The sequence below is a fragment of the Phoxinus phoxinus genome (genome assembly GCF_949152265.1).
Source record: "Phoxinus phoxinus genome assembly, chromosome: 23".
In the NCBI taxonomy this organism is placed as follows: Eukaryota; Metazoa; Chordata; class Actinopteri; order Cypriniformes; family Leuciscidae; genus Phoxinus; species Phoxinus phoxinus.
The window spans coordinates 5,533,204-5,551,721 of NC_136898.1; the positions used below are offsets into that span (position 1 = coordinate 5,533,204).

At 37.6% G+C, this 18,518-nt stretch overlaps 1 protein-coding gene across 4 annotated transcripts in view; it reads left to right on the plus strand.

Annotated features, from left to right (window-relative positions):
* Positions 1 to 18,518, plus strand: part of ssbp2b (single stranded DNA binding protein 2b) — a 71,977-nt gene that overhangs the window by 1,869 nt on the left and 51,590 nt on the right. For 2 of the 4 annotated variants that reach the window (XM_079598714.1, XM_079598715.1), the window contains exon 2: positions 11,977 to 12,090. The exons of the other annotated variants lie outside the window; for them this stretch is intronic. In XM_079598714.1, coding sequence (XP_079454840.1) covers positions 11,977 to 12,090 — 114 coding nt within the window. The remainder of the gene's footprint in view (positions 1 to 11,976; positions 12,091 to 18,518) is intronic. 4 annotated transcript variants of the gene reach the window in all.

The window sequence follows — 18,518 nt, forward strand, 5'->3', positions numbered from 1 at the left end:
TGAAGTGTATTTGGCTTGTCAATGTGGAGATTTTAGACATTTGACGTGTCAGTCAGTGACAGAGATGTCACCTCACTCATTGTCATTGATTTCCTGCAGTTTTAAACTATATTATCATACTGGCTGCCTTAGTTGTCAGCTTGAACATGTTTGTAACGCACACAGTTTTGTCTTCCTGCAGTGAGGTCTTGAAGTAATTAGCAATTATTGCAGTTTCATTCAGGCCAGTGTCTTATGGGACATGTGTGGACTTGTGGTTTCGATGAAAACTCTTCAGGCATTAGATTTGAGCTTGAGAAAGCAGTTTTGCTGGTTATGAGATGTTCTTACAGCTTTTTGCTTTTGCTAAGTGAATTTGTCTGCCGTTTATGGTTCTTTACTTTGTACTGTGAATGCTTTAGGATTAAAAAACTGTTGTATGTTTCTGCAGGGGCGTGTCCATGATTTTATACTTGGGATGGCAGGGGAAATAAGGGGAAATGATCAAACATACCTGACAACAACAGTTCCTAACTAAAAATTACTGTTCAGATGTTTGATTCCTCTACAACAGGGGTCTTGCTAGCAGTTGGACAAAATGCTAGCCTCCCGGCGCAAACGTTCCCTGGTGCTATTTTGCAGTTCCAGAAAACAATTCCACCACTGACCAGGAAAAATCTAGTCTAAAGACAGTGGCGCGTTGTGCGTGTTATTCACATGGTATTTTAAGGGCGCATACACTTTGATTCTCTCATCTACACAGTTTTCATTTTTACAAAAAATACATTATTACAAGGAAAAATATGAACACACGAGGGAAATCATTGTTGTGTCCATAAAGATGTGAAAAAATAAATCTAGCTTACATATTAACCCAAATTATTATACGCCTGTTTAACTGAAGCTAATTTGGGTGGGTTTCTCCCATCCACAATGTCACTTCTCTCTGTCTTTTATGTCCCTGACATGAACGTCGGTCTCCTCGGCTGTGAACCGCTCCTGGCGCGCACCTGGCAAATCTGCCGCTATAATATCAATCCGCCATGGAACAAGCGCGCCTGCTCTTAAAGGGAATGTGAGATGACGCTCTGATTGGTTTATTTCACATTACGCCCAAACCACACCTATGGGTAATGAAGCTCGTTCAGACCAACCCATTTTAGATTTGCATCGGGCGCAAGAGTATCTGCGAGATCTGCCAACAAAGTTACTTGCGTTTCGCGTTTGATACTTGCGTTTCAGAACGTTAAAATAGGGCCCACAATGTCACAGTTTGTGGAGATTCTCACTTACTCATCTCTGAGGACCCGGTTCTATGGAAAGCAAGAGCACTTTTAGTTGAACTGTAATAATATCATGTTGGCGAAACAGATTTGGCAAACACTCCATGCGTATTTGCGTTTGTGTCAAAGGTTTCTATTTACATGCTTTTGCAACATTGAACAATGTAGCCAATCACAGACATGTCTTTTGATGGCCAATCAGAGATGTTAAAGTTGCTCAAAACTCCAGTGCAGTCAAAAGTGCAGACACCATGTAAATAATAAAGATTCATTGTGAAATTTAGATTATATTATGATTAATACTTCAATCATATTTACTTTATATGATTACTTTGTGAGATCACGATAAACTGTAATGAATGACCAAATTTCAACCAAAAGTGAAGATAGAACCTTATAATTCTACGCTCACGAACTGATTACAGGGTCTGTCGGCCTGAATTTTGGCGCGGGATTGCGGGTATTACACATATTATTTACTCATTCCTGCAGGTTCCGTGCCTATGTAATGCATGAAATTCCCGCAAAAACATATTCACTATAGCATTTAGGTTGAATAAACAAATTAATCCACTCAGAGATTACCTGATCAAATTAGTAGTAATTAAGTAAGTAATTTCTTAGATGTAATTTAACAAACAGCGTAAGTTCTCTCTCTCTCTCTCTCTCTCTCTCTCTCTCTCTCTCTCTCTCTCTCTCTCTCTCTCTCTCTCTCTCTCTCTCTCTCTCTCTCTCTCTCTCTCTCTCTCGATCTCGAAATGCACAAACGACTTCACATCTCCACATCCATCGCGTCTGCACTAGAGAGCTGCAGTTGACGGAATTGTCACTCTCCAAATCGGGACAGTGGCACTAAAGTTGATCATTTGCACATCTTTTTAAGCCTTGCCAATTTAAACATTCAAACGATTTCAAACCATTCAGCACTCGCGCGCTCTCAGAGAGACACATAAAGCCGACTCACAAACAGCTCACGAAGACCAAATTAAGTTCTTTGCATGGCTAAAAGTGCTTAAATGGTCAAATGTACACAAAAATAAGTATGAATTGCTCGTCTTGTCGAGTATTCACATAAATACAGTCGGTTATGAACAGAAAACGCATTCAGTGTAATGGATCAGTGCATTCGGTCTTAAAGTGACAGCGGCCTAATATGTGTCTGTGTCATCAATGTTGATAAAACAACAAAAGACAAAGAGAAAAACACTCTGCTCTTGACTGAATAACTCTTGTAATCATAAGGATTAATTGTATTTATTTTATTTTAAAATGAAGACTATTCCATGTTATTTTATTAATATTACTTTATTCTTTAAATTGATACTTTATTCAATTTCTGTAGTATTCCTCTACCTGAATCCTACTCTTCATGCCTACCTGAACTTAAAGCACTGTTTATTTCTTCTGTGTGTTTATTCGATTGTATTTAATTTGTTTATTGGTTCTTATTTTATTGTTGACTTGTCTTTTTTATAAATTCAATTCAAGTTTGATATCAGGCTGCTCTGTAAGCTATTGTGAAAAAAATACCCTGTAAAAGCAAAATTTCATTGCATGATAAAACATTTAGGCGAGATAATTGTAGTATTTTTTAAATTGTCTAAAAAATCCCCCTCCCACAATTAATTCCCCCCTTAAAAAAAAAAAAAAAACCCAATTCCCCCTCATTTTCCAAAACAAAATTCAGGCCCTAGATTACAGGAAGCGCTTTTTGTGCGCATTTTAGGCTATAGCAGGCGGTTGCAATTATTTGTAAGATAACAACTTGTACTAAATCTTGTAAATACCTCACTGTACATTGCTATTATTGTTACGGTGGTGCTTTAGAGCCGCTGCTTACACATTACATCTGCACTTTACTAGAGCACCCTTACTAATTTCAGAAGCACCTTCAGGGATTTGATAATGGATCCAGCCAGGCATGTGGACAAGAGAGACTAGTGCGTTCTTCTTCCGACACGCCAGGTGTCCTGCAGAGGTGCAGCCTGCCTTTTAAAGTGACCCAATCGAGATACACTTTTATTATGAGCTGACGGGGATGTTTACTAAGTTGACACCTCCCCATAAACCAAAACCTTAAATTGTTTGTGCATTACATCAATTTGCGAGGCGTGACACTGGTCAACTTTAGGACAAAACTAATTGTTAGGGTGGCTGCTGCCGCCCCTGCGTTTCTGTTCATTTCTGTTGTTGTCTTTACATTTTTTGAATCACTTTTATATACAGGGGCAGTGTAGAATAGACAGAAAATCATGGGAACTGGGGAGAGAAGAAAGGAAAGAAGGAATGAATGGGAACACGCATAGACTCAAACCCAGGATTTAAAAAAAAATCCTTGTCCAGTAATGAAAAAGTTCTTACAAATTAATTGGTCAAAAGTGTGGGAACCTTGTATATGATCATTGTGTAATGAACGCAATAGTATGTGCTCTTTTTTTTATGAATGATCGGTCATTTAATGTGTTAGCTGAGTGCGGGAATTGAAAGATATGGAAGCTCCCTATGGAAGCTTGACTCATGTGATTTTAGCGGCATTTTCAGTGTGAATGAAAAGCGTTGCCCGTAATACACAGATCAAACCAATGTTTAGTAGACAGACTGCATTTAGTTAGTATTGTTTTCAGACATCACAAGCTGGTTTAAGTCGTCTGATAAAAATGTCTACATCTTTTTGTAAAGTAAAACTCAGCATCAAATGGATAAAAGTGTGATGTTGTCAGATCAAGTGACAAAATAAGCTTTTGACATAATTTTTTATTTGATATGCAGTGCAGAATCAGTCAGTTCTGCTTTAACACTTAAACTGTTTGAATCTGACAACCGCTAGACTGTATATATAGTGTTGTAGCACCGGCAGGTATTAAAGAGGTGACGGCTTTGAGAAGATCACAGTACCTTTTATCTCTCCTTTTGAAAGAAAAGTGGACAAGTGGTTAACTGTCAAGAGGATGGTTTGTGTGATATGAGGGAGGGGGAAAAAAAGGAAAAACTCAAAGCGGATGTTCCAATGGCTTGTGGAAAGCTTGCATAGCACAGAATTAATCTGTTCCATTTTTGATTGAAGTTAGGCTATGTTTTAGTTTGGTGATCACCATAACCATAACCTTCCCAGTGAACACATTTAGGCCGGAAACATCCCATGTGATCTGCGCAAGCTCAATTTCACATTTGCATTTTAATTGCTGCAACAGGCACTATAGCTAAGCTAGCATTAGCATAACATGTTTTCTATGGTTTGTTTTCTATTCCATGTCAAGTATGATGACAAAGCAACAATTAGGATAAGATAATAATGCTGGGCTAGTTAAAGTTAGTTTCACTTTTGACGTTCATACTTAAATCCAGTCTTATAGACATTTGAAGGTAACAAAAAACACAATTTATTGACAGATAAGTTATTTGCACATTTTAGGACTGACGCAAAGGGGGGAACTAGTCGACCAACTGTTGAACTGTTAATCGACCAAACCTGATTGGCCAGTTAAAAAAAAGGGCCAAATATTGGTAGATGAATTGGACTATCCAATATTTGTCGAAACACAAACGCATGTTTAGTTTGTACAACGGGCTGTGCTTGCATCTCTCTGGCCAGGTGTTTGCGACAGTGTAGTTGTAGAATGTTTTGAATTGCATCTTTATATATATTCGTGCTGCATGATATGTGGCAACAACAAAAAAATCTAATTGTGATAAAAAAAAAAAAAATCTAGGATGCATAAAAAATGTAAAAAGCTCCTGTTTGTTGCTTGTTTCTTGCTTGTCTGTTGGACTGCACTTTTTTGCCCAAAAATGTTGATTATATATTTATATGACTATAAAATAATAATAGTAATTATTATTAATATTAGTATTACTATTACTACTACTACTACTACTAAATAAAGATATATTAAACAAAATAAGAAATATTACTATTTTCACTGTAAAGTATTTAAGAATAATATAATAATACAATCCCAATTCCAGAAAAGTTGGGACATTGTGTAGACCGGGTAAGTTCAAGAATCTGATTTGTTAATTGTTTTAAACCTTTATTTAACGGACAAAATTACAAAAATCTATGTTTTTACTGGCTAAATTAATTGTATTTTGCAAATATAAACACATTTAGATTTTGATGGAGGCAGTGATGGAGTACTCGAGTCCTGGACTCGGACTCGAGTCCGACTCGAGTCCTTATTCTCTGGACTCGAGTCCGACTCGAGACCCCATTCTCTGGACTCGTGACTCGACTTGGACTCGCGGACTGATGACTCGTACTTGGACTCGGACTCGAGCCGAGGATATATAAAATCGGGCTTGAGCATTCATCAAATGAATGACGTTGTTTCTGAATAAATAGGTTATAAAAATTTGATATAAGATGTTACACTTTTCCTGTTTCGGGCTCCAAGACCGGCGGCCGTGATCTATTTTTTTCCTCACAGACACTGCTACCGCTCGCTCTCCTTGCTTGACAACACACTCACTGACGTCACTCACTTTACGCTGCATTCTCGTGCATTATTCGTTTAACAGTAGATAAGTTCCTCTACATCTCATCAGCAATTTCGATTTTGGCACGCTTTGCAGCAGCTGAGCTGACCACTAAGGAGCGCTGAGCCAAAGACGGACGCGCTCAGCGCTTAAAGGAGAACTCCGGTCAATTTTAACATTGAGCTCATTTTTTTGTATTTTTTTTTTGTAAATGTGCACATCCAATGTGAGTGATTCCTTCAGAGTGAACACGGTGAATCTGACTGCAGTAGATGTGAAAGATATGAATAAAAGTGATGATAATTTAGCCAGCGCACATACCCATATTTACTTCCTGTTTTCGAGTTCTCCACTGTTGCTTTACCTATGATCACGCGCGTGAACTCGATAACTCGACTCTGAAGGAAAATGTACAAAAAAATTAGCTCAATGTTAAAATTGACCGGAGTTCTCTTTTAATCCCGCTTATCATACCATAACACAATTGTTTATTTTAGATTTCAGATATTTAAATACATATAATTTATAGCAAAACAATACATTTATAGTTAGTAAAATACACAATGGTGTCTATGGAAGCAGCAATAAACAATCCTTTCAAATATATTTGCCGACATATTTAATTCATATCAGATATACACAGTGTAAGTAAGTCAACCATAAAGTTTATTCTTCTCCCAGTTCACCGACCACTTACTTTCATTTATTTCGGGAGAAACGGATTAATTCAGGAAGAAACCAACCCTAGAAGAAGCTTGTCGTTTTATTGTTAACTGTTAAATTACTTTACATCGTCAATCTTTTTTCTCTTGATTTTTCCTCGCAGCCACACATACTCAGTTGGACACCGCAACATTGTTTAATCCCTTTTCAATGAAAATCTCTAAACTTATATACATTTTTACAAAAGTATCTTTAAAATACAGTGTACTCGACTCGGACTCAAACACAGGACTCGAGACTCGACTCGGACTCGAACTCGGGTAATGGTGACTCGACTTGGACTCGACTCGGACTCTTCTTTGGTGACTCGGACTTGGACTCGGACTCGAACACTGGGACTCGAGACTCGACTCGGACTCGACAGTTGGTGACTCGACTACAACACTGGATGGAGGCAATACACTCCAAAAACGTTTGGACAGAGGCAAAATAAAAGTCAAAAGATTACAGAATATCCAAGTTATTGTTTTGAAGCAGTCCACAATTAGCAGATGAGCTGGCAGTGAGAGGGTATCTTGGGTAGAAAAGGTGCATCCACCAAAGTCTTTTTGCATGCAAAGATCGGTCATGGCTCACCATTTTGCAAAAAAATTATCACATTTCTCAATGCAAGATTGCAAAGTATTTAGGTTTTTCACCATCCACCTTACATAATATTGTGAAAAGATTCAGGGAATCCAGAGAAATCTCAGTCTGTGTAGGGCAAGGCAGACCTCTGTTGAATGTGCGTGACCTTCAAGCCCTCAGATGGCATTGCACGAGAAACCGTCATGCTACTCTGTAAATATAGGCACACAGGCTTATGAGTTCTTTAGAAAACCTTATTAACGCAGTCTTCTGTGTCTTCAGTCTCTGTTATGCAAAGAGAAAGCTATACATTAATTCTAATTCTAATCCCAAACTCATCTTAGATGATCCGAAACACAGTGGAAATGTGTGCTGTGGTGGACAGATGAGTCCGTTTCAGCAAGTTTTTTTGAAAAAATAGACATTAAGTTTTCAGTCCCAAAGAGGAAAGTGGCCATCAGCGACAGGTGCAAAAGCAAACATCTGTCATGGAATGGAGGTGCATCAGTGAAACCAGTATGGGTGACTTGTATATGTGAAGGTACATTGACGTGGAAGCGTATATTGCGATTGCACAGACACATAAACTGCCATCAAGATGACATCTTTCCTGCAAGAAGCAAGACAATGCCAGGCCTCATTCTGCATGTGCTACAACTGAGTGCTTTTGTAGAAACTCTACACCATAGAAGGGATGTGCTTGACTGGTCTGCCTGCTGTAGAGATCTGTCTCCTATTGAAAATGTACGACCCATCATGGAAAGGAGAATCGGGACAGTGGCGAGATTGGGCAAAATATTCCACTAGAAACTGAAGCAATTACACTCTAAATAATGCTGGGGTTGTTTCAACCCAATTTTGGGTCAAATATGGACAAACCCAAACGTTGGGTTAAAAATGTAATTTCAAAAGTTAACTCAAAGGCTGAGTTTGTCCATATTTGACCCAATATTGGGTCGAAACAACCCCAGCATTTTTTAGAGTGTTGTATCCTCAATTCCCAAATGATTCAAAAGTGTAATTAAAAGGAAAGATGAGGACACAGTGCTGAACATGCCTCTGTCCCAACTTTTTTGGAGTGTGTTGCAGCCATCTCAATAAATGTCAGTGCATCCCTATTTATTTTGATGAATGTTGCGACCTCAGAAACGTTGTGCTGTGCAGAATTTGCCTTTGCAGTCTTTAAAGCTGTGAGCTTCTGGAAACTACAGGTGTGTTTCAGAATGCAGTTTGTGGTTTCACAGTTTGTCTTTCTGCTGTGCGTATCTAGCTGGGTATGTTAGTTTTTGTGTATCTGTCTTTGGTTTTGCGTCTCTCTCGCTCTCTCTCTCTCTCTCTCTCTCTCTCTCTCTCTGCTGATCCTCAGGAGAGCAGACCTCTCTAATATCTTCACACATTAATATGCAAACGGTGTGGTCCACGCAGCGGCACAAGGTTAAGCATGCGTGACGAGAGGAGAGAGAAAGCGCCTGAGATACTGTTGGGGAACTTTGTTTCTCTCCTCCCTGTCACTGCGTGTTGGGAGTGTTCATTATATGGGAGACTATTGCATGGTGAAGGTACTCGCCTGTGACATGTTATCTTTTCATCGTGGAGACTATTGAACTGACCCGCTGTCACATGAGAGTGTGAAGGGTTGTTGTTGTTTTTTTTGCATCGGTTAAGCCTGAGTGTCCTTCGCACTAGGGTTGTGCGCGACTGCATATCAACTACTTTCCTGAATATATAATCAGCCTTAAAGCACTATCATTTAGACTGGTTTTGGGTTCACCGTACGTAAAATGTAAACTTGATATGTAGTTTTGGATTTTGGATCTTGGAGTTTTCTGTAAAATTATAATATACCTGTAAAATTTCTTGCTATTATTACAAAAAAATGTGAAAAGAAAACTTAATTTTAACTGGAAAATATTTAAATGTATGTATTTTTATTTATATGGGAAAATAATTAATAATATTATTTCAATATAATTAAAAAATATTTAAATGATCAAATATGTTATAATATTTAAATAAACATTAAATAATGCATCAAACATTATATACTGTGGTGGTGACCAAAAGTGATGTCCGGCCTAGGAAACTTGACATATTCACTCTTTATTCAAATATAATTAAAAAAATTATAAATTAAAAAAAATTGTGAGGATATTTTGCGTAGTTGTGCTTGGAGTCAATTGTTTTATTTGTGATATAAGAAATTATGAATACATTCAAAAACAAGAGAGAACCAATGAAATATTAATAACTGATTATGTTGTATATTTCTGTGTATATAATATTCTTCTCATATTTTGATAGTTTAATCAAACTTGTAGGGTCATTACAAACAAATATATCCTCCAGACATCACTTTTGGCCACTGTTGTATTCAAATTCAAAAATGTAAATGTTAAAGTTATTTTTAGACATTGTGTAGGAAATCTTGGCAGGGCAAGTAGAAGAACGCAGAACTATGCAGTATTTAAACGTGACCAATGTAGTCCGATTCATAAACAAATGACTTATGAGCCAGTAATAAATCACAGAAAAACTTAATAACCAGTGTAGTTTGATTCACAAACAATGAACTCTTCTGAGCCTGTAGTTTTTTAGGTGAATCAAACATATACCATGCATCCAGTGTGTAGTCTGATTCATGAACAAATGATTCATATGTACCGGTTCCTAGTGCTTTTGGTGAATCTAAACCATATGTTACAACCTGTGTAGTCCAGTTCATGAACAAATGGCTCTTGTGAGCTGATCCTTTTAAGAATCTTTTAAAAAAGCCTCTCAAGCTTGTCTATTAAATAGCAATTAAAATTAAATTGAATCTGAATCAATTCAAATTGAAAGCTTGTGAATCAGAAAATGTGTTGATACCCATGTCAATGTTTTACATTGTTTCTTGAGATTGTTAGCTATGTTTTATGTAGCTGCTGAACTCAAGTGACCAATTTGAAGTGTCCCACTCATTTATTCTGTAAAAAATCCAAACCAAGAGTGTAAAAGCTGTGTGTGAGTGGCCACTCCTCGCACCGCACTTTATGAAAGGTCACTTCTCTGCAGTAATACAAGACTTTAGCTTATCATCAAATGTCATGACATGTCATGGCATTGTCAGTCTTACTTCCTGGATAAAGCTCAAGGCATCTCTCTTCTGGTCGAGTTGGGGCTGCCTTTCTTTCCATCATAAAACAGGATGTTTAAAACTCTTCCTCTTCCTGTCTTTAAAAAAGAAGAAGAAATCATTAGGACGTTTCCTTTTATCTCATCAAGAAAAGTTATTGTTTTGACCTTCTCAAACACACACATGATTGAGGAAGCTGCCTCTTGGTTTGCAAATCAGTCTTGATGGGTTTCCTGGCCCTTTCATCGTGAGAAAACATCAGTGTTTTTACGTCATTTTGTCAGAGGGTGTGTGTGCTATGTCCATCTGATCAACTTCCTGTTATGTTTATGAATTGTAACTTTCAGATTAGGCCAGATGGCAAGGCCTGAGTGCATTATGCTTAATAAAAGGTTAAGCATCAGGAATGTCTACACATGAGGGGTTGTAGGGGTCATGGAGAGGTCACGCAATGTGTTGTCTATAGGCGCAGTTATGGATTTATGGTTGTCTTGGAGTAATTGTAAAATGTCTTGTTATTATTGAGGATTTAGTTTGAAAAGAAAACTTTGATATATATAAAAAAGACATAGATATACTCGATTTTGGTTTGTTTGTTTGTGAAAGAAGCTCACCAAGTCTTAAGCTCACCAAGGCTTTTTTATTTGATCAAAAATACAGTAAAATAGTAATATTGTGAAATAGTATTGTTTTCTACTTGAACATATTTTAAAATGTCTTTTTTTCCTGTAAAGGTGTATTTTTAGCCTCATTATTGTCACATGATCCTTCATAAATCATTCTAATATGCTGATTTGCTGCTCTAGAAACATTTATTATTATTATCAATTTATTATAATCTTTGAATAGAAAGTTCAAAGAAACATAATTTAATTGAAATATAAATCTTTTATAACATTATAATCATCTTTACTGTCAATTTAACACATTCTTGCTAAAAAACTTAACATTTCTAAAAAAAACTTCGTTTTGAACAGTATTGTATGTATTTATAAATGTACATTTATATGGTAGAATAGTAACTAATATTATCATTTAAAACAAATATTAATGCATGTAACAATTATACATATTCTAACTAGAAAATCTCAATTAAAAAAGTAAAAATTTATTTGAAAAATTGTATTGGAAATGTTGGTAGCACATAGTCTGGTTGACACCAGACCCTTCTCGGTTGTAACTGAGAGTGGGTTTGAGGAAGGTTTATTCACAGCCCATTTCCAAAGGGGCGTCACCAACGGACGTCGCTTAAATACCTCTGGGAGCAATTGGATAGACCTAAAACCAATCAGAGCGATCGTCATCGTGTAAAGCCTGCCTCAACGTTTATGATTGGTGCCTCTATCTGGAAAAATTGTAAATGGGCTTGAATGGGCTCTTCTTGGCCAGACTGACTTGCAGAGCAAATCTCAAATTTGCCGGAAGTTCGACAGGGTTTTCCCAGGCTAGGTAGAGCAAGTCTTAATGTGAATGATTTTTCACTTTGCTGTTTATCAGTGCTTCACTTTATGAATGGATTAGTTTTTAAATCCGCACGCACAGCAGTGCATATGTTAGGAACTTTATGTGCAAATGGTTTGACTAGCCGTTCTAGCATCTCTCCAGGTTGTTGGATGTCAAGTCATAATGAAGTGCCACTTGAATATAAAGAATGCCACTTTGAAGCAGCAGATACATATGCTCCTGCTTTCAAAAGCATCCTGTTGGATGTGGTTGCGGCAGACACTTTTCCTGGATCCAGCCTCAGGGGACATGCTGATGAAACTGTTTGTTTTTCCCTGTATGTCAACGGCATCCTCAGAACGTTCTGTCTCTTCTCTGCTCCTCTCTGCCCAGTCACCCAGGCGAGAGGCCCTCGAAGATCCACGTCAGCGGGCTTCAGGCAGAGATGGCCCCTTGCCCCGCTCCCTTGGGGAGACAGCAGAGTCTGGCTGCAGCAGATAATGGCAGGCAAGGAACATTTTCAGGGAAGGCAGTTGCAAATTGGCATAAGCTTTGCCTCCTCTGCGCAGGTGTGACTCAGCCGAATTCTTCCAGACGTCTCTCGCTCCCTAAACGCAGTGTCGCTTTAATCCCTGATCTCCAAACAGTCTCGCAACTTCTTTTGGTGCTGGTGTGATTAACTTGTTTAAAATTTAACCGAACAGGGACACTATTGCCAAGCAACGGCGGTTTATTTCCTTATTTCCGTCTCTTGAGCACGGTCTATTATCTGTGTTCATGATGAAGCTTGACAGGCAATACCTGTAATCTGGGCTGCCAGACAGATCTGGTTTGATCGGCTGGATCTGAACACACTTCCCTGTTGTCTTCGAATGGACGGCATACTTGTATACAATGTAAACTGCAATGTATACGCGGATTAATCTTTTAAAGGAATGATTCAATCTTGTTTACTTCAATGATACTGTCTCTCCCTTTTGCAGTGTGAATGCTTCGAATAGCATTCCAGGGCTCCAGACTGCAACCAAATGGTCGCATTTTGTGACCTTTTTTCCTGCCGGTGTGACTTAATTTTGTTAGAGGTCGTACTGGTGCCACCACAACGTTGCCCAACTGAAAAGACCTGCCTTTTATGTTACATATGAGAAACAGCAAACGAAAAAAAAGTGAAACAAAACCAAAACGGCTGGCTTGAGCCGCAAGCTCAGAACAGGTTTACTCACGGGCCGATCTTGATCACGTGACACCGTTACTACACAGCGCTGGGAGATCCAGTGAGAAAGAGTTTGAATTCACTTCATTATTAATAATTTCACTGCGAGATCTAGTGGGAAGCATTCAAATTTGGTACAGAATTCTCTGTTACCAAAGATATCATATCAAACAGCGCTTATGTGGAAACCAAGAGAAACATTGAGCCATGAACAAACAAAGTTATAGAAGGCTTTTCAGTTTACAAATCACCAACATTCACCATGGATTTAATGTAGCAACGCTAACTGTATCCATGGTATTGTGAAAGAATTAGTCGAGTGTTTTTTACATTATTCATCTAAAGGTTCGTACAACTTTTTAAGAGTAAAATTCAAACACTTTTCAAGTGGAGATTTCAAGTGCTTTTCCAGCACTTCAAAGCTCTAAATATTATCCAATTTTAAAGGTGCAATAGGTGAACATGCTAACTTTAGCATGCTAGCATTGAAAGCATGCGATCCCACCCTCCCTGCAAAACACATGAACGCTCACAGACAGATCGAGACGAGCAGGGACAACAGTGAGGGGAGAAGGCTGAGGCTGAGACTAAGTCAGCGGTACATAGGACTGTACTATCAAACCTGAAATGTAGATACTTGCCTCTTGTTGTCGGTTCAGAAGGAAGGATTGTTGCTGTTTGCCTGCCATTCTCGCCCTGTCTGCACAGCGTACGTGAAACGCGCTGATAACGTATGATGTCTGCGTGAACAGGCTGCGCAGTGGTATGGTGTCACATGGTGTCATTTCAGTCAGACCGAATGAAATGATCGAACGAAAATTTTATGGTCCTACGCCTAAAAAAAGACCTAGACTATAACCAGTAGTTGGCGGCAGAGGAACACTTATTGACTGAGACATTTCCACTCCCTAAAAAGTATGAAATCACAAAGTTTAATTAAAAACAGAAACATTTCTTCAAATTGTGACCGAATTACACAGAAAACAAGTAAAGAGCGCTCCTTTTATAATCACCGAAGCTGTCGTCAGTTCAGTATTGCAGATGAACAATGGCACATTTAATAAGAGTAGAATGTTTCAATTTTCCCTATTTTTGGACATTACTGTTGTTAGTAAAAGTTAATTTTATCTGAATCTCAATTCAAGCTCAGGGTTTCACTTTATTTGGATGGTCCCTTTAACACATTCTGTTGTCTATAAGTAACTTTATGATTAACCCCCAGTGGCACCAGTGCTACTGCTCTCAAATGTTAGTCTGGAGCCCTGCATTCGATTGTGTGCTTTGAACAAGCATTTCATTAGTTAACCCTACTGAATGAATATGGCTCGGAGCAGCACTGAATGAGGCATCTTGTTCATGAATGAACAAAATGAATGAAGCATTTCATTCAATTCAGTCATGCCAAAAAATGGATGAAAAATCTCTGCTTTGTAGTAATTTGTTGGAACTTGGAAGCTGTATAAAGATGTGTTTAAGTCAGCATGAAATAGATATTCGCCCTAGATATTCTATTTTCTAAATGCATGTTGTTGATCTTAATGTGAACGATTTATTTATGGGTCCGTTTCATTTTTGGCATTGTAATTTTTAATCAATATGTCTGCAAGATCGCATTTAGTTCTGCCTCCATCCAATCAACAACCGGTGGATTGAACACAAATTTTCTTTTTGATAATTCACTCAGATGTACGTCACAATATGGGTGAAAAGATCTGCCGCTATAATTTCTCTCTGCAACTTTAATCACTCTTTCTGGAGTCTCAGTATATTTGTAGACACACATTTTATAAAAGAATTAAACTTGTTTCAAGTGTGAACTTAAAAGCCACTTGATAACAAGAAAGGAGCCTCTGAACCGTGTTATTTTAGTATCAGTATATATTATTATAGTTTTTGTTAATATTTCAAAATAGATTTTATTTTTCTGTTTTCTATTTTGATTTTAATTGTAGTTAAAGTTTTAGTAATTGTGTTGCGTTTTTTACAAGTTTTTTTGTGAATTATTCGCTTTTTGGTGAAAAAAAGATTTGTAGTCATTGAGATGACTCAAAATCATCCATTGATAATCTATTGATAAGAACACTTTTTTGATCCACATGAGTGGCTCTTGTCCATGCAAAAGTGGTTGTCGTCATGCCAGAGTGTTCTGGGTGGTTGCCAGGGTGTCGCTAAGCTGTTACTTTGAATTCACTTAATATGAGCAATAGCAGCATCACCATTAATGCACCAAATAACATGTTGTATGCACCATTGTTTGGACAAACAGGTATTCTCACGCTGAGCACTGAGGTGTTGGGCTGCTCAAACAGGGCAATGTAATAGTGCTACAGTGTGGTTACACTCTTTGTACTCTTTGGGGTCCACTCGAATTGTTTACTTTGTCTTTGCACATCAAGACACTGATAGTGTTTTAACACCAAAAGCACCTGTAAAGAAAGATTTCTCAAGAGAAATGTACATGATGTGTTTGTGGAAGATTGTCGCACACCTGCCTTCATCCTCGAATGACCTGAGATAGAAACCCGACCATCTTTGTTTGGGTGCCGATCATCTCAGAGCAGATAGGTCACCAATGTTTTCCACATTTCTCTCATTACTCCATTCACACAAACACTCCTTTCATCTCCTGTCCGAATCTGGACCTCCCCACTGTTATGAAACATTAATGCCCCCACCCCCCTCCCGTCAGTGTTTTATCTCAAGGGGGAAGAGACAGAAAAACACAGACCGAAAAACAGCCATTTGCACAGATACAGTGGAACTATCCACTGAAGGAATGACCATTAGAAATCACGTTTCTCTCGGTTTGTTTTGTTTGTCTTGAGTTGCATCAGGATGTGTCTAAGCATCGATTGCTCATCAATATGTCATGTTGGCTTGTGTGCCAACTTCCCAACTTATGTATTTAGCTAGCTTGCTTAGGCCAGGCACACACTACAAGATGTTTTTCACCCTGTCCACATTGATTTTGATGTTATGATGCACACTTTTTATCAGTAACCATAAAGTGATCAGAATGTTAAAAAAAATGTTTTTTCAAGTTTTTATAGTTATTGCACAACTGTAAATTTACAATGCTACTTGCATCTTAAGTTCTTAATCTTCGAAAGTTAAACCATTGAGCTTTCATTTTGGCCGTTTCAGAGCAAAACGCAGCACTGTTAATTTACACGCGTGCAGCTTAAGAAAACTTGCCGGTCATAAATATTTTTTACCGGCCATGTTTTCGTTTACATTTTTGTTTTTGCATAAACGGTAATGACACCAACATTTTAGATACCAGTGAAAATTCACAATTCTCTACTCCAATTTCGATACCACAGCTACTAGCCTAACTTATATAAATTAGAAACATTATTAAAGACAAGTAAACAGTCAGTAATAAAATAAAAACAAATAATCAGATTACAAGCAAAAGCACAAATAAATACTATATAACAAAGATACAAATGAAATAAACAGTGCTTTTCAGGTTTTTCAGGTAGGTCTAACACAGAAATTTTATATAGTAAGCAAATGTAAAATAACACTGTATAAATTAAACATCCTTATTAAAGTTACAGAAGTTATCCAGTCTTAAAGCAGTGAGTGTTTTTTAACATGAAAAACACAGACAGCAGCTGTAATATTAGGCTACTGTCACTTTAAGAGTGAATGTACAGATTTAATATACCGATACTGTACACATGCATTTACTTCTCAACATTTACTTAATTTACTTTAATGTACAACATTTTTACATTTACTTAATTTACTTTAATGTACAAAATGTTTACATATAGTTAAGACTATTTTTTGACATCATTTTGTGTGAATTTGTCCGTGAAAGATTGCTCGGTTTAGTAGTTGCGTTTACTTTCTGGGCGCGCACTTCAGATGTTTGCACACACAAAACTCTCCACACAGTACGCGAGTAACGAATGAGTTCCTGAGAGAGAGAGAGAGAAAGAGAGAGAGAGAGAGAGAGAGAGAGAGAGAGAGATTTTGGTGTGTGTGTGCGTGCGTGCGTGTGTGTGGATACTACAATATAGCCCAAAAGCACATATAGGCCTATTCTATAATTATGCTTCAGCATAGCATTTGATGATTAAAATTCTCTGAGCTTCTCCGTTAAATGTTTCAGTACTCGTGTTTTCTATTCAGTTCATTGTGCAGACCTGCTGGGGGGTATTTTTTACTGCACCCCCCCGTCATACCCATCAGCATGACATTACCAAAGTTTCTAGACCTCTGGAGTATTAATTGCCCCCCATTTTTTCACCCACCCAGATCCTTTCATCTTCGCCGCTATTTGCGTCAGTACCCACAGTTATTATCCTTACCACATAGCCCTGCTCGTGCTCCTTTGTTCCTCTAATATTCCTTCTCTCTTCCTTTCTCGTCATTCATTTCTCTACCTGCGATCGTTCACATTCCACACGCTCCTCTTTTGGCGCTGATAAGTGAACGCACGTCTCTTTGTGTAAGCTCTGTACTGGTCGTTCATTAGAATTCATTTGGAGGCATATTGCCGACCGGCCGCCGAGTCTACGAGGCTCTGGTAATGACAGGAAGAGCAAAATGCTTCTGAAACTCATTTGCATTCGCACTAAAATGATGCGCTGTGGCACATTGGGCTTCTGCGTTCACTCACTGTCATTATTGCTGCCTTCATACTCGTTGTTTTGCACTAAGATTATTGGGGCATAAGTTTCTTCATAGTTTGGAAAGGATGAATTAGATGTGCAAAAAATCAGGTTTTATTGGTCTTGTCTCTTAATCAGGATCTGACACTCAGGGTTAAGGGGCCGTTTGATGAACTGTTTATAATCGAATGTAAAATCACTAGTGAATACTGAACTGATCAAAGTGCTGTTCTCTGCTTTTATATGCTGTATTGATTATACATTTGATTGTGCAGCTTTATATGAGATTATATGCATATAGATGAGAAAAATTGCAAATTTAAATGAAATAATTAAACTTTATTATTTATAATAAATGAATTCTTTATTTAGCCCAACATTATAAAATTATGCAGCATCGATTTTATTTCTCCATTTTTTTGTGGCTAACATTAATTATCATGATTATTATTTATTGGGCAATTAAGTCAATTATATTCGCTTTACATTGAGTCTACATTAATTTGGGGATTTAACATTACGCTGTGAAAATTGTGAGTTTAATAAGTGACTCTTTATTCACAACCTTTATATTATAATATTTTATATTATTAATATATTAGGTCTCAGATATCGTGATATACAGTATGCTTTTGAACAGTGACAACAACATGTTAATTTGTAGGTTTAAGGCTGGAAGATAATGCAAAAAACATTTGCATTGTTTTCCTAATATCAGACTTGACCAGACTAGAATACTTATAGAGCATAATCTGAATTAACTTTAACTAGTCCCCCATTACTTGTGCTTGAATATTAACTTAAATCATGTGCTGGTGTGCTAGCACTTTTTTGTAAACTTTCAAACATGTTGAAACTTTCAATATTAGTATGGCGGACAATAAATTAGATGAAAAACCCCATAGATTTACACAGAAGGAGGGTCCCCATTTGATTTGAACCATTCAATAACCAGCCTAGCAACTGCATAGCAACCAAATGGACCTTGGCAACCACCTGGCAATGCCTTAACTGTTATATAAACTCAGAACTGGTGCTAAAGACAGATCTCACACTGATGGTTCGGGTGAGTATAAATATTTCGCATTGGAGGAGCA